General features: G+C 41.4%; 1 protein-coding gene across 8 annotated transcripts; it reads right to left on the bottom strand.

The window, feature by feature from the left end:
- Nucleotides 1-1,469: 1,469 nt before the first annotated feature.
- si:dkey-103i16.6 (uncharacterized protein LOC557125 homolog) lies at nt 1,470-14,595 on the bottom strand. 8 transcript variants are annotated; one of them, XM_049006954.1, is made up of 10 exons: nt 14,275-14,328; nt 13,956-14,013; nt 7,202-7,329; nt 6,156-6,402; nt 5,154-5,342; nt 4,846-5,078; nt 4,526-4,626; nt 3,788-3,949; nt 2,918-3,130; nt 1,470-2,568 (listed from the first exon to the last, which is right to left on the bottom strand). In XM_049006954.1, exons 4-10 carry the CDS (start codon nt 6,389-6,391, stop codon nt 2,416-2,418), a joined length of 1,287 nt encoding a protein of 428 aa, XP_048862911.1. In that variant the 5' UTR covers nt 6,392-6,402; nt 7,202-7,329; nt 13,956-14,013; nt 14,275-14,328; the 3' UTR covers nt 1,470-2,415. The 8 variants fall into 8 exon arrangements, with proteins under 8 accessions (XP_048862911.1, XP_048862912.1, XP_048862913.1 ...); XM_049006955.1 differs by lacking the exon at nt 14,275-14,328 and adding an exon at nt 8,911-8,997 and having other exon boundaries at nt 13,956-13,978; XM_049006956.1 differs by lacking the exons at nt 13,956-14,013; nt 14,275-14,328 and adding an exon at nt 14,347-14,593 and having other exon boundaries at nt 6,156-6,399.
- Between the last annotated feature and the right edge of the window lie 5,440 nt (nt 14,596-20,035).

The raw sequence follows: 20,035 nt of genomic DNA on the forward strand, positions 1-20,035 counted from the left end.
CAATTTGAATTTGATATCAGCACCACGTTTCACAAAAAATTGTTACGGGGCAACAAAAGACTGGAAAAGTTGTGTAATGCCTTAATGAAACACCTGGTAGAATATCTCATACCTAATTAGGTCAATTGGACACAGATCAGTAAGATGGTTGACTATTTAGAGAGCCCCCCAGAGAGGCAGAGTCTCTGCAGTGAAGATGGGGAGAGGTTCAACATGCTGACACACTGCGTGGGCAAATGAATAGTTGAACTAATACTAATATCCTTCAATGTAATATTGGGAAGAATTTGTGAATTTCATCATCTACGGTACATAATATGATTAAAAGATTCAGAGAATCCGGAGGAATCTCTATATGCGAGGGACAAGGCTGGAAACCACTACTGGACAGCTATGATCTGTGGGTACACAGGCAGCACTGCATCAAAAACACAACATTCTATAATTGAAATGACTGCATGCAGGGGCTCAGGAATACTTCCGAAACCCGTTGTCTGTCTGTAAACACAGTTCCTTGCAGCATCCACAATTGCAGAATGAAACGCTACCATGCAAAGAAGAAAGCATTTAAACATGATCCAGAAACCATGCCGACTTGTGCGGCCCAAGCTCATTTAAGATGGACCGCGACAAAATGGAAAATTGCCCTGTGCTCTGACGAACCAAAAGAATTGCCCTGTGCTCTGAAGCAAAAAATATTCTTTTCGGAAATCATGGATATTGCATCCTCCGGGCTAAAGAGGAGAAGGACTCTCCAAGTTTTTAATCAGAGGACAGTTCAAAAGCCGGCAGCTATGATGGTATAGGGGTGCGCGAGTGTCCATATGTTGCATAACTTGCAAAAGGGAACGCACCATTAATGCTGAACGATGTACAGGTTTTAGAGCAACATATGGTGCCACCCAGACAACATTTTTCCCCAGAGAAGGCCTTGTAGTAAAGGTTGCAAAGTAAAGCCTGACAGTGGCAAACCGCATTCTGCACATATTACAACAGCATGGCTCCATAGCAGAAGAGTCCGGGTGCTAGACCTGTCACCCACTGAAAACATTTGGCACATCATGAAACAAGAAATACGACAAAGGAGACCTCAAACTGTTGAGCATTTAAAATCCTATATCAAGTAGGAATGGGACATTTCACTTTCAAAACTCCAGCAACTGGTCTCCTCAGTTCCTAAACGTGTACAGAGTGTTGATAACAGAAGAGGTGATGCAACAGTGGTGAACATGCCTCTGTCCCAACTTTTGAAACGTTTTGCTGGCACTAAATTCAGATTGAGCATGTATTTGTCATAAAACAAAAGTTCTCAGCATTTGATGTCATCTTTGTTCTATTTTCAATTAAATATGGGTTCATACAATTTGTAAATCACTGCATTCTGTTTTTAATTTACATTTTACACAGTGTCCCAATTTTTGGAAATGGGGTTAATAAATTTGCTAAAGAGTGAAACCTCCATATGAAAATCCAGTTTAAAAGGAATTTTTATTGAAGTCGTTATTTATTGTTACATAAAAATAAAATACAAATACGCACCTACATTAAGTCCAGCACAAAAAAAAATATTAAAATTCCACGTAATATGGACGATTGCAATTAAACCTCTGAAAACAGTCTCTGTCCAAACCAAAGTGATTACACTACACACACTGACAGCTCTCAGCCTCCACTCTCAGAGCAAATGCCCAAAGTTAACTGTCCCAGGCAGGATATTGCAATCCTTTGTTGTGGGGCAGAAGCATTTATTAGACTTGTGGAGATAGCCAGCACCCCCCTACCCCCCGCCCCCGCCAAACTGCCGAGGTCACAGCGCCTGTGAAAACACACAGCGGGGCCTTGCCACACTCGGGAGGCCGTGCTTCCCATGCTAATTCAGCGCCGTCCGCCCCGAGGTGGGCCCGCTCTTGGCTCCCGCTTGTCGCCACCTCCCTCTCCTCCTTATCGGGCCCCTCGGTTCTGCAGCCTTTCATCCATAATGGGCTGCAGCACAAACCCGGAAACTTTCCCACCTTTCAAACTGCCCCTGTTCACTTATCAAGTTTTTTTGGTAGCCAGTAACCTCATTATTCCTTATCTGTGTTCTGCAGTCACAACTAATTTTCCATTTTAGATAAATAAAATAAAAATAACTACAATCACTTTCTGACGGGAAATTCTAGGTCCTTTCTGGACTAAAATCAACATAGAAAGCAGTGTGACTCTGCAACAATGTTAAGTGCCTCAATTGCATTGACTGGCCAAAGTGCCAACACAAATTAGAAATGCAACAATTACAGAGAAGACATACAGAAAGGGAATGCACATGATCGGTGTCACCATAGGAACTGGATTTTAAGAGGAAAATACTGGCACACGAGCACCCTCAGACAGCACAGAGTTTGTTCTCTCCTGTCCAGGGCCAGGTGGCCAGGCTTAGCTACTGGGGGCAGAAGATTCGGTGCTCTTGCTGTCAGTCTCCGAGTCATCGCTGCTTTCGTCGCCACTACGCCCACTGGCCCCACCACCTGGGTGCTTCACCTCCGCCAGAGTGAGACCCCAGCCGCTTGCAGAGAGAGCGCCACCTGCCTTCGCAAAGTGCAAAAGAACGGGAATGAGAAACACTTCATACTCACATCTATTTAAATCTATATGAACTATTAACTTCATTTCAAGGGTCAAGTAGTATCATATCTTCCGAGAAACACAGTGGAATTCTTGTCCTACAGTTGCAAGGGAAGGGGACAAGTTCATGGGGGGACAATAAGAGAAACAGCAGTGCCTTAAAAGACAAAGCAGTGCAAGTCATAAGTGACATTTGGGCTCCCTTATACATTTAAATAAAATAAATGACGACTGATCTTCACTGAGAAAATTAACCCTTTTAGGACTTTTCATTTTACTTTGCAGTGATTTTCTTGGGTTGTTCCCCTGATACCTTCTGCTCCTCATCTTGAATCAGGTCGCAGATGTCTTGGTGCCAACCCAGGATCTGCGCCAGCTTTCTGACAGAGTCCAGCAGGTCCCCCAGCTCCATGTAGTCCCCTCTGCGCAGTGGAACCCTCTGGAAGGGGCCCACTGGGTCCCGGTTCAGCAGCAGGCGGGGAACCGTGGACCTCACTGTGTTCACAAGGCTGGCAAAAGGCTCAATCTGCAACAGGAAAAAAGCCAACTCTGTGTCAACACTAGCATGGCACATAACACACACACACACACTTATAAATGTGTGAATAAACTGTGCGAGATAAAAATGACTGGAACAAAAGTACTCCAGCTGTAGCCAATAGGAAAAACTGACCAGGCACCATTTGTGAAACAGGGTCATTAAGGATTTTAGGTTTTCCTAAATGCAACACATCTAGAACCATTTATTGGTCATTTAATCTAAAAACATCTGCATGGTTCAAGATGGCGATGCACATGGATGCAGCGGCCCGGAGCTCCCCACGTTATTGTAAATTTTGTGCATCTGCTGGCGTTCCAAACGAAATCTCACTGTACTTGTACAATGACAATAAAGCATCTTTATCTTTATAAGGTACTTCGCCTCAGTTAAACTCAAGCAGTTATATTAATTATGTCTGGTATTGATCATCTTATGTGAATTCTGATGAACATCTTAAAATTCTTTATCCCCGATTTCCTCGCCAAAGCCATGACACTGGGCAGTATTTCCACCAGTCAAGCGGTCTTCCGTAATGTAAAATCATTCAAGTCACTCATGATACTCATAAGAACCTGTAAGGATCACCGGACAGAACGGCACCGTTTAAGCCAGTCGGCTGTCGAAATGCATACAGCAGCTCACCTGCAAAGACGTGCCCATGATGATAAGCAGGTCAGCCTTTGGGAAGTCTTTGGTATGCTGGAAGTAGCTCTGGGGGAGATCCTCCCCAAAAAACACTATATCAGGTTTGACCGTCCCTTGGCAGAATGTGCACACAGGCACCCTGTCAGTCATTATGAATTTCTTTAAAATAAAGAGAGGGGGGGGCACTTATTTGGGCCCTTGAATGGAAAAACATTTTTAAATTTTTATTATAACTTAGCTCAGTATAATATAAATCATTCTTTTTACTCAAGCAATTCAGTGATCCCTCTCTGTGGGGATCTGAACAACCAGCATCCCCAAGGTAGATAGAACAAAACTAAACAAATGCCACATAAAGAGAGTTACATTTTTTACAACTAAATTGTATGTAGAAATGTAGTTACAAAGGTGAGTCATATTAGGCTGAATATGATAGATTTTAGCATGTTCTGACAACAGCAAATTGATAAAGTTTTCAAAGCAGCACAAGGTAACTACATCCTATGCAAAGCGTACCCCAGCCTTGCGGCTTACACTGCCTGGCACAGGGTCCAGGTCCCCCGCAACCCCAAATTGTATAAAGGGGAAAACGGAAGGGGAAACTCAATTCCTAGAAGGCCAGAGAGTCAGTGCCCAGATTTTCGATTCATCAGCCTCAAAACTTTAAAATCATCTAATGTGTCAAGAGAAAGTGTCACAGATTACAGACGACATATAGCCTGTGCGTTCCCCCACCTTGGCTTCTTCAGCTGGAAACGGTGTGTAGCACAGGTGGCAGGAAGCCGAGGCAAAGCTCCCGTGGGCCTCCACGAGCTTCTCCTCGGGGATTCCACACACTAGGTACACGGAAAACACAATTAAACTGATAAAATTCAATAATTAATTGGTATCTATAAATTGTTCCATATCAGATTGACTATTTTACAGGGTTAACCACAATGAAGAGGGTCCTGGGGAATTAGTTTGTTTGAGAATTTTCAGAAATTGATGCTTTCCCACAGGCAAATCTTTCTGAGAGGCTGACAGGAGTAGGATCCCCGGTGTGTGGCCCTCACTCTGCTCCAGGCCGTCGATGTTCTGCGTGTACATTCGAAGCAGCAGGCCCTTCTGGTGCAGCATGCGGATGAAGTAGTGGACGTAGTTTGGCCGGTGGCGTCCGGGGTACAGTTCTTTCGCCAAGGAGAAGAAGGGCCGCGGGTCGTTGGAGAAGTAGTCGATGTTGAAGATGGCTTCCGGGAAGGGGGTGTTATACCTCTGGAGGTTCGCATACAGTCCAGTTCCCGGGGTTCTTTTTGGAGAAAGTCAGAAGGTTAGGACATCAAGAAGATGACAGAAGAGCTGGGGGACATGATGGCATGTGTACCTGAAGTCCGGGATGCCGCTGGCCGTGCTGATCCCCGCTCCGGCCACCACCAGCACGTTGCGACATCGGCCGAGCGTCAATAAACGGGCTACAGAGTTCAGGGTGCCCCGGGGAACGGTGGCACGGACGGTTTTGGAGGCCAGCCTAGGGGGGCTGCGGGAAGACTTCATGCCTGGGGGGCTTCTGTGTCTGGGGGGGGGGAGCAGCAGCCTTCAGCGTTCTGCTTTTCCTGATACAGCAGCCACACCACAATTCAACAAGTAATTTATTAAAATAACTGGTTAATTAAGCCTCTTACTTGTAGGTCAACACTGCAGCAGAACTGAAAATGCTGCAAAACCCAAATAACTAAATTCCTACTGGCAAACTGGAAATAAATTTTAGTTTGATAGGACACTGACATGTAGCAGACAGTGATGACTGCAGCAGGAGTGCATCACTTTTACTCTATGGACCTACAGATCAGAATATATATGGGTCATTCTCAAAAATTCATTACCATATCAATTTTCAATTTTTTTAAAATTACTTTGAAGCCAGATGCAAATTATACAACTGCTGATTTTATTATATTACCCATTAATTTCTGCAATAAACAAAAAAGATTTCAAACCCAGGGCAAGAGTTACGAAAGGACCAATTACAAAACACTGGAGTTAAAAAATATGTCTTGTCTTATACAAATTGATTAGAAGTATATGAAAAATTGGAGTAAAATTTAAAACTGGAGTACAATTCAAATTTATTTCATTTGACCTTAAGATGGTAATGAGATTTTGAGTTACCTGTTGGAGGAAGTGGGTAGAACTCAAATTAGAGCAGCAATGACAATTTTAATATAACTAAAAAGTTAAGGTGATGTCAAATATTTTGCACAAAAAATAATAAAAAACTATTTCACTATAGGGTGTTTTTTCAAGTTCCTCTTGTTTGCACGCTGGCTGAATATCTTTTAAAAGCAAAGGACTGTGGGAAAGGTACGCATGAGGGATGGCGCCTCACCTGGGCAAAATGGCCTCCTGCTCACTCATGCTCATTAGACTGAGGTCCTGGGCCAGGCCCGAGTCAGCCTGCCTGCCACGCTGGGCGCCCTGATTGGGGGCCATCTGTGGGCCTGCTGATGCATCCTTTGGTACGGGTGGGTCGCCCTGCCTAGCTTGGGCAGAGGAGCTGCGAGTGACCCTGGAGAGCGTTAGCTGGACGGCTCTTCGTTCTTTGCTTGGTTTGGCCTTGCTCATGCTGCCCTCTACTAAGAAAACAGCCCAGATCTGTGAGGCCACCCATCGTGTTTGATTCTCTCTCACCAAAGCTGTTCACAATGACTAGAATGAAGACACCGGCTTATTCCAATTCGACAAACATTTCATAAACCAAAAACTGGGTCATCCTTGAATAAAATGAAACAAAAAAAACTTAATATATAGAGGTCTTACATTGTAACCACGTCTGTTATAAATTAATGGATGCTTCATGACAGGAATACACAACCTCTTTTAAAGATTAACTGCATAAACACATGAATAATTTCATGTCATTGTCATCACTTATAAACAAACTTCAACATCTACAGCACATTATTTCAAAAAATCATTATTTTTTTCCTCTCCTTCTAGACCACTGTACAATAAAAGTATTCAGCAACGTAGGAACAGTGACACTGCTGGGTAGTTGAATGTTACTCTTGAAAAACACTGAAGTGCAACATATTCTTACACTTAGTCCTTTATACATGCACACTAACATCATCCTTTCAGGTATTCGAAACACAAGAAATTCACTTGAAGCACAAGAACTGACATATGTACAGCACAATGCGTTCTCTTATTTTAGAATTACGCCGGTTACGAGAGCTAGTAGGGTGTCTGTTTTTAATAATGCATTCCAGCAACTAAAAGTATGAAAGAATACATTATTCCTCTAAATCAGTTCTTTTTAAATCAGCGCCACTGTAACATTTATTTTGCATATGATACAGACCACTGGGCTATCAAGTTTCATGTGCCTTAGAGATAGAGCATTAGTAATAAAATACAGGTAAACACAATCACCTTGGCTAAACAGAAATTAGTCTTGCAATTTACTGTGGAGATTTCACCAAGCCTTTGCTGAAGGAGTAAAATGCATCCAGGATCACAAGTCAGGAAAGTAACTGGGCTTCATGGATATGCCAGGCTTCCTGAAAATATAAAATAATGTACTTCAAACTGCCAGGCAAAGTAAACGAGGCGATGCTGTTGATTTGGTAGCTATGAGTCTGTTTTTACACAATACCATGCTTTTATCTAACGCATTCTAATTTAGCATAAAGTGTCTGGATCAACAGACATTACATTAATATGACATAGATTAGCTGCAAATTATTGTAAGATTAAAATTGAGATACATTTTACTGAACCCACGGGGAAATTCTGGTGCACAGCAGATTTCCGGTGCACAGATGAACATACATATAGTGCCAAAGAGAAAGGGCAGAGACAGTACACAGAGTACAAACAATTAAACGTGGTGCAAGCAAATTAAAAAGGTACACAATACCCAAGTAGAACATCCCAAAAACATTATATTTAAATATAATAATAGATAAACAATGGTATATGTGCCATTGAAACAGGTAGCAGCAGACCTGTATTTTAACAAGACAGGGTGCTGTGGCTGGGGGTGGGAGTGACCTGTTGGGAAGAGGCACTGGTGTGTCTAATGGCAGCAGGTATAGACGATCCCAGTAACACTTGAAGACCAAACAGCGTTGCATTTCTCTACTTGTCATACTCCACTATTATAATGAATGATCAGCTATTCAAGAATAATCAAAAATACACACATGTATGTCTACATGCAACAGTCCATCACTTTCATTAATTTATTTTAATTGCCAATCTGCCTTAGTACCATGGCTTGAAATCAGCAAACACAGTCTAGCTGACCTCTCTCCAGGCAGTTCTGAGCTTCTCCTCTACACACTTTTAGAACCATTTTGGATTCGAGGGCACCTCCCAACAGCTACCTGACCCATATTTAAAAAGCCGTTACTATACAATCATTACAATGCACATTTGTCTCTCTGCCACAGGCCAAAGAAAAGCTGAAAATGTTTTAAAACCGTCACCTCCACACAAAAGGTAATAGTGGTAATATATTTACACCCCCTTACCCCCCACCTCCTTTGGTGGCTTTTCAAGGCTGCTATGCTAATACAGTCCACAGCTGTGGCAGCTTTATAGTTTAGGGTGGGTGGTGGGGGCTGGTTTGGCGAGTGAAGCGAGTAAAAAAAAAAAAGGAGGGGGGACCCTAGATTGACTGTGTGTCAACAGATCTAGCTGGGAATGAAAAGGGGGAGAGTCCTCAAAGGTACCAGAAGCCGAAGAAGAACGGGTTGGGGGGGGTGACGAGGAGAGATAAATGATGTGGAGGTGAAATTCAATAAACGGGTGCGGAAGAGAAGGGGGACGGGATGGGGTGGAGAGCCCCCCAGATTGGGAGGGGGGGGCATTGCTTACACTCATAGGCTTTTCTGTGCCTTCAAAAGACTTCCAGGAGGAATCAGCAAAACTGGCCGGGGGAGAGGGTCAGAGCAGACAAAGAGCTACAAGCCGTAAAACAAGGCTAACGTCAGAGCGTGTGAAAAAAGATAACAAAACCTTTTCAGGGCACCTTATTGCCCCGGGGGGGAAGGGAAGGGAGGGGGGGTCATTAAGAAATTTTAGGTGACAGTGATGATGACAATAAGCCCATCAATATAGTGCAATAAAACATTTACTTTGGAGCGGTAGTCAGCTGATAGGAGGGGTTTATGGGCCTCAGCTCAGTAGACCTCAACCTGACATCATGTCACTATAGATTAGCGCTGGAGAAGGAATCATATGAAAGTATTAATTCTGGGGACTATATTAAGAATCATAATAAGCATATATTATATTAACACAACAGTAATAAACATAGTTGTAATAGTTATGAGCCAAATTGTAAAATGTATCGTGACCTAAAATGTCACATATTACTTGGGAAAAAATAATAAGGCTCTTTAACAACATTGCGACAGGAGGCAGCTTGCAGTCTTTACACCCACTCATTCATCTATCCATCTTCCATCCACTCATTCAGGTCAAGGTCACAAGGGGCTTCAGCATAGGGCACAAGGCACAACTATACCCTGGACTGAATGCAGGCCATAGCAGAGCACACGCATATATACAATGACCCACTGCAGGAGACCTGGAGTAGTAGAGGAAACCTGCGGTGATGCGAGGTGACAGAAAACCCTTCTGAGCCACCATACTGGTACCACATTATCAGGTAATAACTAACATCAAGGTTAATACATGACTATATAGTATAATGACACTGCATTAATATACTAAAAGACAAAAGTGGAGAGAAAAGACTGAAACATTAAAAAGTCTATCTTGGTTAGATCTGGATGGATGATCAGGCTTTGACTGCATGAAATGTGTATGGGGGGGGGACCATTTCTCAGAATCATGAAGGAGGGAGCTCATTTGGTGAACATTATTACCACTAACAAATCCTGAAGAGTGGAAGTTTCCCCCAAACCATCGTAAATGTCAGACAAAAAAAGGCAGTAAATTGCCCATGCCTTGAGGTGCACTTCCCATGAACGTGGGAAAATGACAGCGCAGACATAAAAAATTTTATTCCTATTATTTCTGAAAAGTGAAGGCTATCCAAGTGGTTAACACTGCACACTGTGACAGCAGCAAGTCAATGAAATGAAGCGGCTGGGAAGCACACATTGGGATGCATCACACACAGAGAAAGACGCATGCAGGCTGCGTCAGAGCAGCTGCAGATTTGCATACTTGTAAGTTACCATGCGCAAGACCATAAACAATGCGAAGAGTAGCTAACATGCCCGAAAGGTGGTTCTATTTTATTTAAATATGTATCTTACACACACACACACATATAGTCGGCATGAGGAAAAAATGAATCATGTGCTGATATTTTACACTAGAGCCCAGCCGGCCAGCGGAATACAACTGCTGAATAATATACACATATAAATCTTTTACCATCAATTGGCGTAGACGCACCAGACTGATGATCAGTGAAATTTAGAGGACTAAACTCATAAAATATCATTTTCGTGCACATTGTTGAGATTATATTTAAGATTCTGTGCATTTCTTCTCTTTCCTTTACACCAATAAAGGATGACAAAAGTAAATATCTGAGTCTCAGTTGGTTTGGTACAGTGTACTTAAGTCTATGTTTAAGATGGTCTTGAAATGAATAAATAGACATGCTTGTCCTTGTTTGGATGATGAGCTTAAAACGTGTCACCTGAACGCCCCCTAGCACAGTAAGGGGGTAGAGCAATCGTCTTACTAAGAAAGACTTAACTAGCTTGGGCAGGGGGCTTAATGACTCTGGGGGGAAAAAAACCAACACGGTTGCCAGGGCTGTGGGAAACCATGGCGAGAAGTGTAGCAACGGGTTGTCAGCAGCAGAATGAGCCGCCAACAGCTGCAAGGGCTGGGGACTGTGCAGCGCCGGGCCCGGCTGGTCCGATTGTTGGCCCTGATGTAGACAAATTGACTCAAATTAGTTTAGCATGGGCCGCCTGGCAGAAGGGAGCACAACTGGGGAGGCCGATGGCCACCTCAAACCCAGTGACAAGATTATGGACGAGACCAGGACTGTGAATTCCTGGATGGAAGGATCACGGACCATGTAACAAAGTGCTCCTTCAAGATCAGAAATAATAATAGCATTTCTCCCAACATATTAACTCAAACTGAAGCTTGCTCCCTAAGCCAAACAGGAAAAGAAAGATTATGAGGTCATGCACTGCCCTGGTACAACACACTGGATGGAAGCATGATGCTCTTCAAGAACTCAGATTCCCAGCATTCAAAAGTGTAAAGCTGGAGTTGTTCCCTCTGCTCTTTGAGCTATCAGTATAAATGCGTAAAATACATCAGCAAAAGTTGTGCCAAATACTCCGGTCAACCTGGATTTACATTTTAAAAAAGAGACATCATACAACGATGCACTGCCTTTCTTTACCATAGAAGGTGGACTGACTCCTGAATGCAGTCGAGCCAACAGTCCCGGGTGATCTTGACACCTGGGGACCACCAAGGGTGCCGTATCTCCCTTTGCGTTACAGTAATCTTATTAGTCCTCAGCCCACAATGCAGTGTGCCGCCCCAGTGCTCGCCACGGCCCAGTCGCCCAGGCTAGCCTTAATCCTTTTCAAGCACAAGTTGTGAGAAAGGCAGGCGGGAGAGGAGTCTTTTCCAGTAAAATGGAAAAACACACACACACACACACACACACGAGCCAATGTTCTAAAATTTGGCTTGAAGTAAATCGCTGCTTCTCCACTAAACCAATTGCCTTTATATAAAATAAACCTAAAGCAAATGTCCGAAAAGCAGGTAAAAAAAGCCACAAAATACTGATGACGCAAAAAGCAACCCTGCCAGACACACTAAGTGTTGTCCTGAAACTATCTGGTAGAGCTCCTGACAGCTTTAGACTTTGATCACTGCTGTCCCCCCACCCACAAACTTCTTAGTGGGCCAGTTGCTATGGAAACCCAGCCAATTCACCACCAAGGCGAAGCTAATTGCCACTTCTTTCATTTTCCAGCCATCTCTAATAATACATTACCAAGTGTCGCATCTTTGTAAGGATCTTCAGGTGACACAATACAGCCAATTTGTGTTGAACACAATGTTTGCTCAACAGCAAGAAGACTTAAATTATGGAAGCACCTCACTGCATCTTCATTATCAAATCACAGATAATAACCATACACCTAATCACCAAGGATACTTTTGTATACTACCTGCCCTGTTTACAAAACAAGATGAATTTGCTGCTAGTGGTTATGAATCATGTTGAGAACAGAATGAGTGAATACAGGTGCCATTAGTTAACAGCCAGTGTAAGGGAAGGACAAATAACAAAAGATTCAGTAAAATGAATGTTTAAATCATGAAAAACAGCAGGGATACAGCAATACCGATGCTAGTATTAGTAATATCGGCATCAGGTCACATGTACTCAGACACATGACAATGCACAGATGCCTATAACCAATAGAACATAATAACGCATCAGCGATCTCATTATCGAGTAAAACAAGTAGAACAAAATGTCCGAGGTGCGTAAATACTTCAAGGTAAACAACAAAAAACCAAAGCATTATGAAGTGCAAACTGTGCTCTTCTAAACTATCAAGAGGAGGTACGAAAACAGATTTGTACAGGAGTATTCTAATCAAACATCTAAAAACATAGGAGTACGATGAAACCAGCACCAGCAGCAACACTCTGCAACAACCCAACAAATACTAGGACAATGAGAGAAAATGACAAATCATAACCTCTGTGAAGTGGGGGAAAAAAAAACGCGTTTGAATCCAGTAAACTACACACCCTGAACGTTTCTATAGATTACCTTAATTGTTACACCATGAAGTTTGGCAAGTTTTAATGCCGGCTGTTTGGTTGAATACTTTATCATTTTTTCAAGCGCTTGCTTGATGCAAAGTGCATGTATGAATGCATGCATGTGGAATTATTTTCCTGAAGTTTCTGAAATAAAATATTGCTGATTATTTTTTAGGCATCAATGAGCCTTAACTGGCATTGGTGATTACCAGAAAGTGAGTAGCAGTACTTGCATTACTGGATCCTGAGATGGCCAAACAAATCAGTAAGAAATAATAATTAATGTAACATCTATATCTGCAAGTGTAGTTTTATCAATGTTAAAGGGCATATCAAAACTTTGAGGAAATGAGGGCCATCTTTAAATGATTACAACATGAGTAGCTAAAATGTTACTATAGCAGCTCAGAGGGGAATCTTACATGAGAAACTTCCAGTGACAAGCATACATAAATGACAAATGCTAACATCATTTACCTCATCATTAATTGTCCCAAATTGAGCTGTTAACACAGCAGATAATTATGACAGCTTACACTTCTTTTATTTACTTTATATATATATATATATATATATATATATATATATATATTAAAAATCAAGCCATACAAGTATGTCACTCAAAAGGTATAAGAGTAGACAGGATGTGCATTGCTCTCAAAACTACATTTCATAGGATATATTCATATAGATACATGATAGGATTACAGTATATTAATCATTTTAAATATGTAATGCATTAAAAAGCAGTGATGGGCTACTGAAGGGACAAGAAACTTCTGCCATCATAAAATAAAAAAACAGAAAAACTATATTAATCCCAAGGCTGCCCCCTGCAGTAAGGGCCTGTTATTACAACGAACTCTGCAAAGGCCAAACAAGCTACACAACTTATTAAATATTTTAATTTTACTATATATTTTTAATAGGAGTTCACATGGTCTCCTCATGTCTATATTTCTCCCCAGAATCCAAAAAGCATGAATATTAAGCAAACTCGTATCTCTAATATTACATATGATGTATGATGAAATTACCCATTATTTGCCATTTGGAGTTTTGTGAAACATTATTTCACCTGGTTAGAATCTCAGTTCTGCAAAATCTGGACATGTACTGTACTGTCACTGCCAAATTACATAAAACAATGAACAGATGTTGCTGCTTTAGTTACAATACATGTTAATTCAATAATTCTAACAGTATGATTTAATTATTCTTCTTGACGGCTCATTAATGGTCCAAAGAAATGAGACCAGAATATTAAACCACCACACGTATTTTAATTACAATCCCCATAAATCCCAGTAAGTACAAAGCACAAGAGTTGCAATTTCACAGAATAGACACAGAGATAGCAAAATATCTATTGGTTTGTTACTTATCGTTTTCCAAAGTGGTTGGTAATAACAGAAAATCCGGAATCCGGTATCAGATATCTTTAATTGAGAAATCAAGAGCTGGTTTTAAAAACAATTGAACTTTTACGCAATGGAAACGCATAGATATTGATATATGAAAATAACTAATTATATATACAAGTTAATGAGTACACTAGTACGTAAGTAAGAGAAGTCCTAATCAAACCGGGAAAAAAATAACCAGACAAGAAATTTAATCGAGTATAAACACTTACTTGGATTGTAAGAATCCATACATGTTTGTGTTTGGATTTCATAAAATCAAAGTTTGTCACTTACTTGGATATAAAATGCAATTGAAGGCGCAGCGAAAAGAAAGATTTTAAACAGAGGACGCCTCGGTGAAGTTACCTGTCCTTTCTGAAGATGCAAGAAGTTTTGAAAGTTCGTGAAGTGCAGAGCGGGTCATCAGCGAATATGAACACCAGCCGGTGATTTCCTTACATGCAAAAAAAAAAAAAACATAAAATGACTATAACGTTTGCGGCATATAAATAACGTTATCACCACAGAACAACGATATCTTTTTTAACGGCATTTTATAGTTGAAATTTCTACTATTTCTCTCCACAGCAACGACATGTAGCGTCCAGGAAAAGGAAGTGCGTCATGTAGCCAGCAGCGTCTCCGAACTATCCGAGTAATCAAAAAAAAAAAAAAAAAACATAAAAAACGCGCCAAAACCGTCCCGCCAAAACGATCCTGACGCACGAATGTTTAGCATATTTATAATAGGTTTCTATTATAGGCCTACTGGTAAATTTGTTAAGTAAATTGACTGCGTTATCTGTGTGCCATATAGTTATAAATCATTAAACAATGCTGGTATAAACCACAATTTATTGTTTATTGTGCATGAAAATGCTTTATCAATAAGAATGCTGATGTGAGGAACATTTTTGATAAATTTGGACAGGGGCTGATAGTGCCACATTTGAATCTTACAAATACCCAAAAAATTAGGGAAAATTTATTTCTAATCACAACGAACAGCCCCAGTTGCAAAGTTAGCAGAGAGTATTTTGTAGCGGTATAACGGTGGAATAATTACCTAAACACCCTTTTAACGTAATGTTGAAAAAAGGTTCTATAATGAAATGTTATTTTATAGTAGTGCTTCGTGTATACACTGCAAAGGCACAGCCTTAAATCCACGACCTTAGTAGTGTAAAACCACAATGCTGCCTTCTGCTTTACCAAACCCTTAATTTGTTTATACTTAATTATTCTTATTTGTTGTACTAGTAACATTCTAGTAACACTAAGAAAATCAGGCACTTTGAACATTTCCATAGGCTACTTTAATCATAATGTTTGATAACTTAGAATGAATAAGTGATAGCCTAGCTGGTATATCACATCCATCCACCCTAAAATTTTTAAAACTTAATTAGCTGGATTTTTTTTTGTTGTTTTTAAGAGTAGTAAATTTCATGTAATATATGTTTGGGTGGAGTGGTAGCTCTGGGGCTAGGGTACTCAGTTAGCAATGGGAAGGTTGCTGGTTCAACTCTTCTAAATGCCATGAGTGATTCTAGTATGTTGGGTTGGATATGTCCTGGATATGCTGTTAACCTACATCCAGCCTTGCAGGTTGATCCTTTAAGGGAAAACTTGGGGGTTGGTAGCAGGATTGGTACTCCAGCCACCAGAAGAAAAACTTCATACTATTCCATTTGAGCTTGTGTGGTGCTGTGACATCACCCACTACATGGCTGTACTCATGTGCTCATCCCTGAGGAGGTTTGTCATGTGGTGGATGTGGCAACGCACTGTATCAGGTTGTGCTCCTTACTCTCCAAGTTTCATCTAATTCTTTTAAAACATAAAATAAATAATTTAGTAACAAGATTTCTCATTCTCCAATAAAAGATTCTCATTTTAACTGCAATTTTCGTTCTTTATTCTGTCCAACTTGATTATTGTAAATTTATTAGAAGACATAAAGTAGGCATAGGTAAGGCAGAGGAGTCATATTTCAAACAAGAGCTACCTTACCAAGCTTCACTCAGTATCATTAATGAGAAATACTGGAGCTAGTATGGAACAATATGAACGTTTGAAAAATTACACTTTTACAAATGCCGGAACATTAATTGATCTTCTAAAGTGTGTCCTTTACAGGGTCACAGGGAACCATATTTCGGAAGGGAATAGCCCAAGATGAGGTGCCAGCCCATCTCAGGACATGTACACCATTCACATATATGGACAATGGCAACTCATGCTTATCTTAGCAGGTCTTTGGGCTGTGAGGGAGGCTGGAGTACCAGGGGAAAGCCCCATGGTAGCATGAAGAGAACGTACAAGCTCCACATGCATGGAGCTGCGGCCGTGACATCACCCATGGTACCAGAGGTAGGAGGCAACTGTGCTAATCATGGTATCACCTTGCAACCCTCCCCCCCCCCCTATGGGCAGGATACCTGTGATCCCAGCAATTATACCCAAATATGGCCTTGAATTTGAGGATAAAGAGAAAATGGACAGACTAGAAAAGGATAAACTTTACTACTACTGTATAATGGCAATTGATACTTTCCTTGATTCCTGTGGGGAAATTGTTGTTATACCTCCCTCAAGTAGAGTAAGCTGTCTGTAAAGTGCAGCCATCTGTTAGGGCACCCATGGAATTGGGGGTTAAGGGCCTTGCTCAAGGATCTGCAGACGTGCTGAGGCTGGGTTCAAACTGGTGACCTTCTAATTGCAAGCACATAGGCTTAGCCCACCAAGCCACACGCTGCCCCCAACTATGTACTACATACGAGTAACTAGTAACTACGTATGTAGTTGTTGCAGCAGTATGTTGAGTAGCGGAAGCAGTATTTGTAGCAGCTGAACCAGTAATTGAAATAATTCATGGCGTTTCATACATTTTTTTGTTGTTGCACAAAACAGCACAAACAGACAAAAGTCATTTTGCTACTTTCTGATTATACGAGTGCCACCTTCATGCAGGTATTTGCTGGAATGAGAATAGATTGAGTTTGTAAAGAGAGCTTTGTAATTTCCCTACCATAGGTCAAATCAAATCAAAATCTATTTATCAATTGTATAACAGTACAGCAAAATGTTGTGTATTTGATAAATAAACTTTTATTTGATTTCATTACATTTGAAGTTGAGACATTTCAAGTTGAGACAGTCTGAGAACTATTTTAGAGCTTAATGAGATCTCTAGAAATTTGAATAGAGGCAGATATGAGAGTCTTTTTGTTCAGAACAGAAAAGAAAAAGAGAGACAGGAGAAATAAGGCATTGTTAGATTTTGGTTTGCATAGGACAGGTGGGCAGGGGAAATGAATGATCCCTGATCCATCCACCTTCCATACCTGCTTGCCTTATGCTCTGTCATCGGGGTCTGGAGCCTATCCTAGTAAGTATGGGTGCAAGGCAGGTAAGAACCCAGGATGCGGTGCCAACCCATCACAGGTCACACTCACCATTAACACACTTATTCACAAATTGGTGATTCCAATTCACCGTAGCATGTTTTTGGATGGGGGGGTGGGGCTGGAGAAAACACCGTGATGATATTGGTAGATCACACAAACTGTGGGCCAGGGCAAAGACTGGAACTCCAGTCCCAGGGGTATAAGGCAACAGTGCTAACTACTGCACCGCCCTGAAATGTATTCATTACATGGATTACATTTCCATCCATCCATTTTCTATAACTACTTGTCATATTCATAATAATAATTAATACTTTATTGGTTCCAATGGGGAAATCCTCCTTTGACCTCCACCAACTTGCCCTCTGTACATGCAAGTTGGCCCCGAAGGGCAGCCACCCATTACAGCACCCAGGGGTTAAGGTGCAGAGGTGCAGAGGCGACCTTCTGATCACAGGCGCAGAGGTTCAGTCCACAGAGCCACACACTGCCTCCTGTGTTGTGGGGGTCCAGAGCCTGTCGCATGGCACACACACACCTACAGGCAATACCAGTGCGCCTTTGGGGGAGGGGGGGGGGTGGGATCAAAATATCTGGAGGAAACCTCATGACGACATGGGAAGAACATGCAGACGCGACACACGGAGGGCAGGGACAGGAACCTTGATCTCAGAGGTGTAAGGCAACAGTGCTAACCACTGCAACACTGTGCTGGCCCAGACTACTACTAAAATGATTCAATGTTTTCCCACTTGCACTTTTGCGTCTTTGTCTGAGACAGTTAAAATGACCTCTACATGAGAGACGGAGGCATACTGTATTCGGGAGTGAACAGCTAAAATTAATAAGGAGGAGTGTTTCTTTAAATGGAGATACAGTCATTATTTGCAATTAACTGCATGCAAAGATAAAAACATTACTATGAAGTGCAAATTGTGACTGAACACAAAGGAACTTTCCACCACTGTAAACTCAGCCAGCAGTCTGTTGAAGCACCTAATAAGACTGAAAGCTTAGGAGGTAAAATCTCTGCACTTTTTAGCACGGCATTTATTATTTATTATTTGTCTCACTGTTCTACTCTCCCATGAATGTGGATTTTCAGAAATGTTCAGAAACGTAACTGGAAATGAAGGTTTCTGTCACACATACAGGAGGATGGCAGACTGTGAAGGCAGTGTGGGGGACACAGATGGGGTAGAAGATCGAAGAGGGGAACAGTGATGAAGCTATTGGGAGCCAGGACTGCAGGAAACTGTCGATAACTGGGGAAATATGATGACAAGACGGGACTCGATGCACTGGGTGCCGCCCACAGGATGGCAGTGCTGTGACAGTTTCATATTTTCATTCATGTTGTGTGTTTTTCCCCTTTTGGAAGGGCAGTCAATTGATATTATAGCATAGAAAAGACAGTATTTTAAAGGAGCATTTTCCATTTCATGGATTCACAGGGATTTTAGAGAGTAACTTGAAAATAACTAATGAAATGATTACTTTTTTCAGTAAATAATCACTTAAGTAACCTGATTACAATTTGAGACAAGTATTCTGTAATGGCTTACTTTTTTGAATAACTTCCCCATTGCTGGTAACAAGCAATAGTATTCCTAATTGCAAACTCTTACCCAAAAGACCCCAGAGAGTTAAAGTGCCAGAATGCTTCCTATGGAAGAAGCTGGTCCCCCCAGCCAATCCAAATCCTGAGGGCAAAAGAGCAAAACACCTGTTAACAGACACATATTGGAAAGCAGTCTGTCAAATCAATTCATTATTAACTCTTATTAAATAAAAAAAAAACTATTCTTATAATCTGAAAGTGCACCAAATAATGGTGAAACTGAAATTATGTTAGAACAAGAAATGCTTTCACCTCTTGTGGAATTGGGTTTCATTTCACATCACCTCAAACATGCCGTGATCAGGCCCCTCTTAAAAAACCTAATCTTGACCCATCCATTATATCAAATTTTAGACCTGTCTCCCATCTACCTTTTTTGACAAAAGTTGTTTTAATTATATTATAGTCATTTTTAAATTCAATTTTTGAGAAGTTTCAATCTGGTTTCAGATCCAGACATAGCACAGAGTCTTCTAAGGGTTCACAATGATATAGTACTGTCTATGGATGCTAAATGTTCTGCCGTCCTTGCGCTGTTAGACCTCACAGCAGCATTTGACTCAGTCCTTCAACGCCGGCTGAACAATTATGTTGGCATTCATGGTGCTGCATTGGACTGGTTCACCTTGTATTTGACTAACAGACATGCTCCCCTTTCTTGTGGTGTCCCTCAGGGTTCTATTCTTGGCTTTTTATTATTTTCACTATACGCGCTTTCGCTTGGCTCTGTAATGCACAAGCATAATCTCATTTTTCATTGTTATGCTGACGACCTCCAGATCTATCTACCCATGAAATCAGATTTCACAAAAACTCAACTGCTTGATTGCATCACGGAAGTTAAACTGTGGCTTTCACAGAATTTCCTCCATCTCCATGCATCCATTGTGGTGCAGTGGTTAGCACTGTTGCCTCACACCTCTGGGATTCGGGTTCGAGTCTCTGCCTGGGTCACATGTGTGTGGAGTCTGCATGTTCTTCCCATGTCGTCGTGGGGTTTCCTCCGGGTACTCCAGTTTCCCCC

This window comes from Brienomyrus brachyistius, chromosome 3 (genome assembly GCF_023856365.1).
Source record: "Brienomyrus brachyistius isolate T26 chromosome 3, BBRACH_0.4, whole genome shotgun sequence".
Classification (NCBI taxonomy): Eukaryota; Metazoa; Chordata; class Actinopteri; order Osteoglossiformes; family Mormyridae; genus Brienomyrus; species Brienomyrus brachyistius.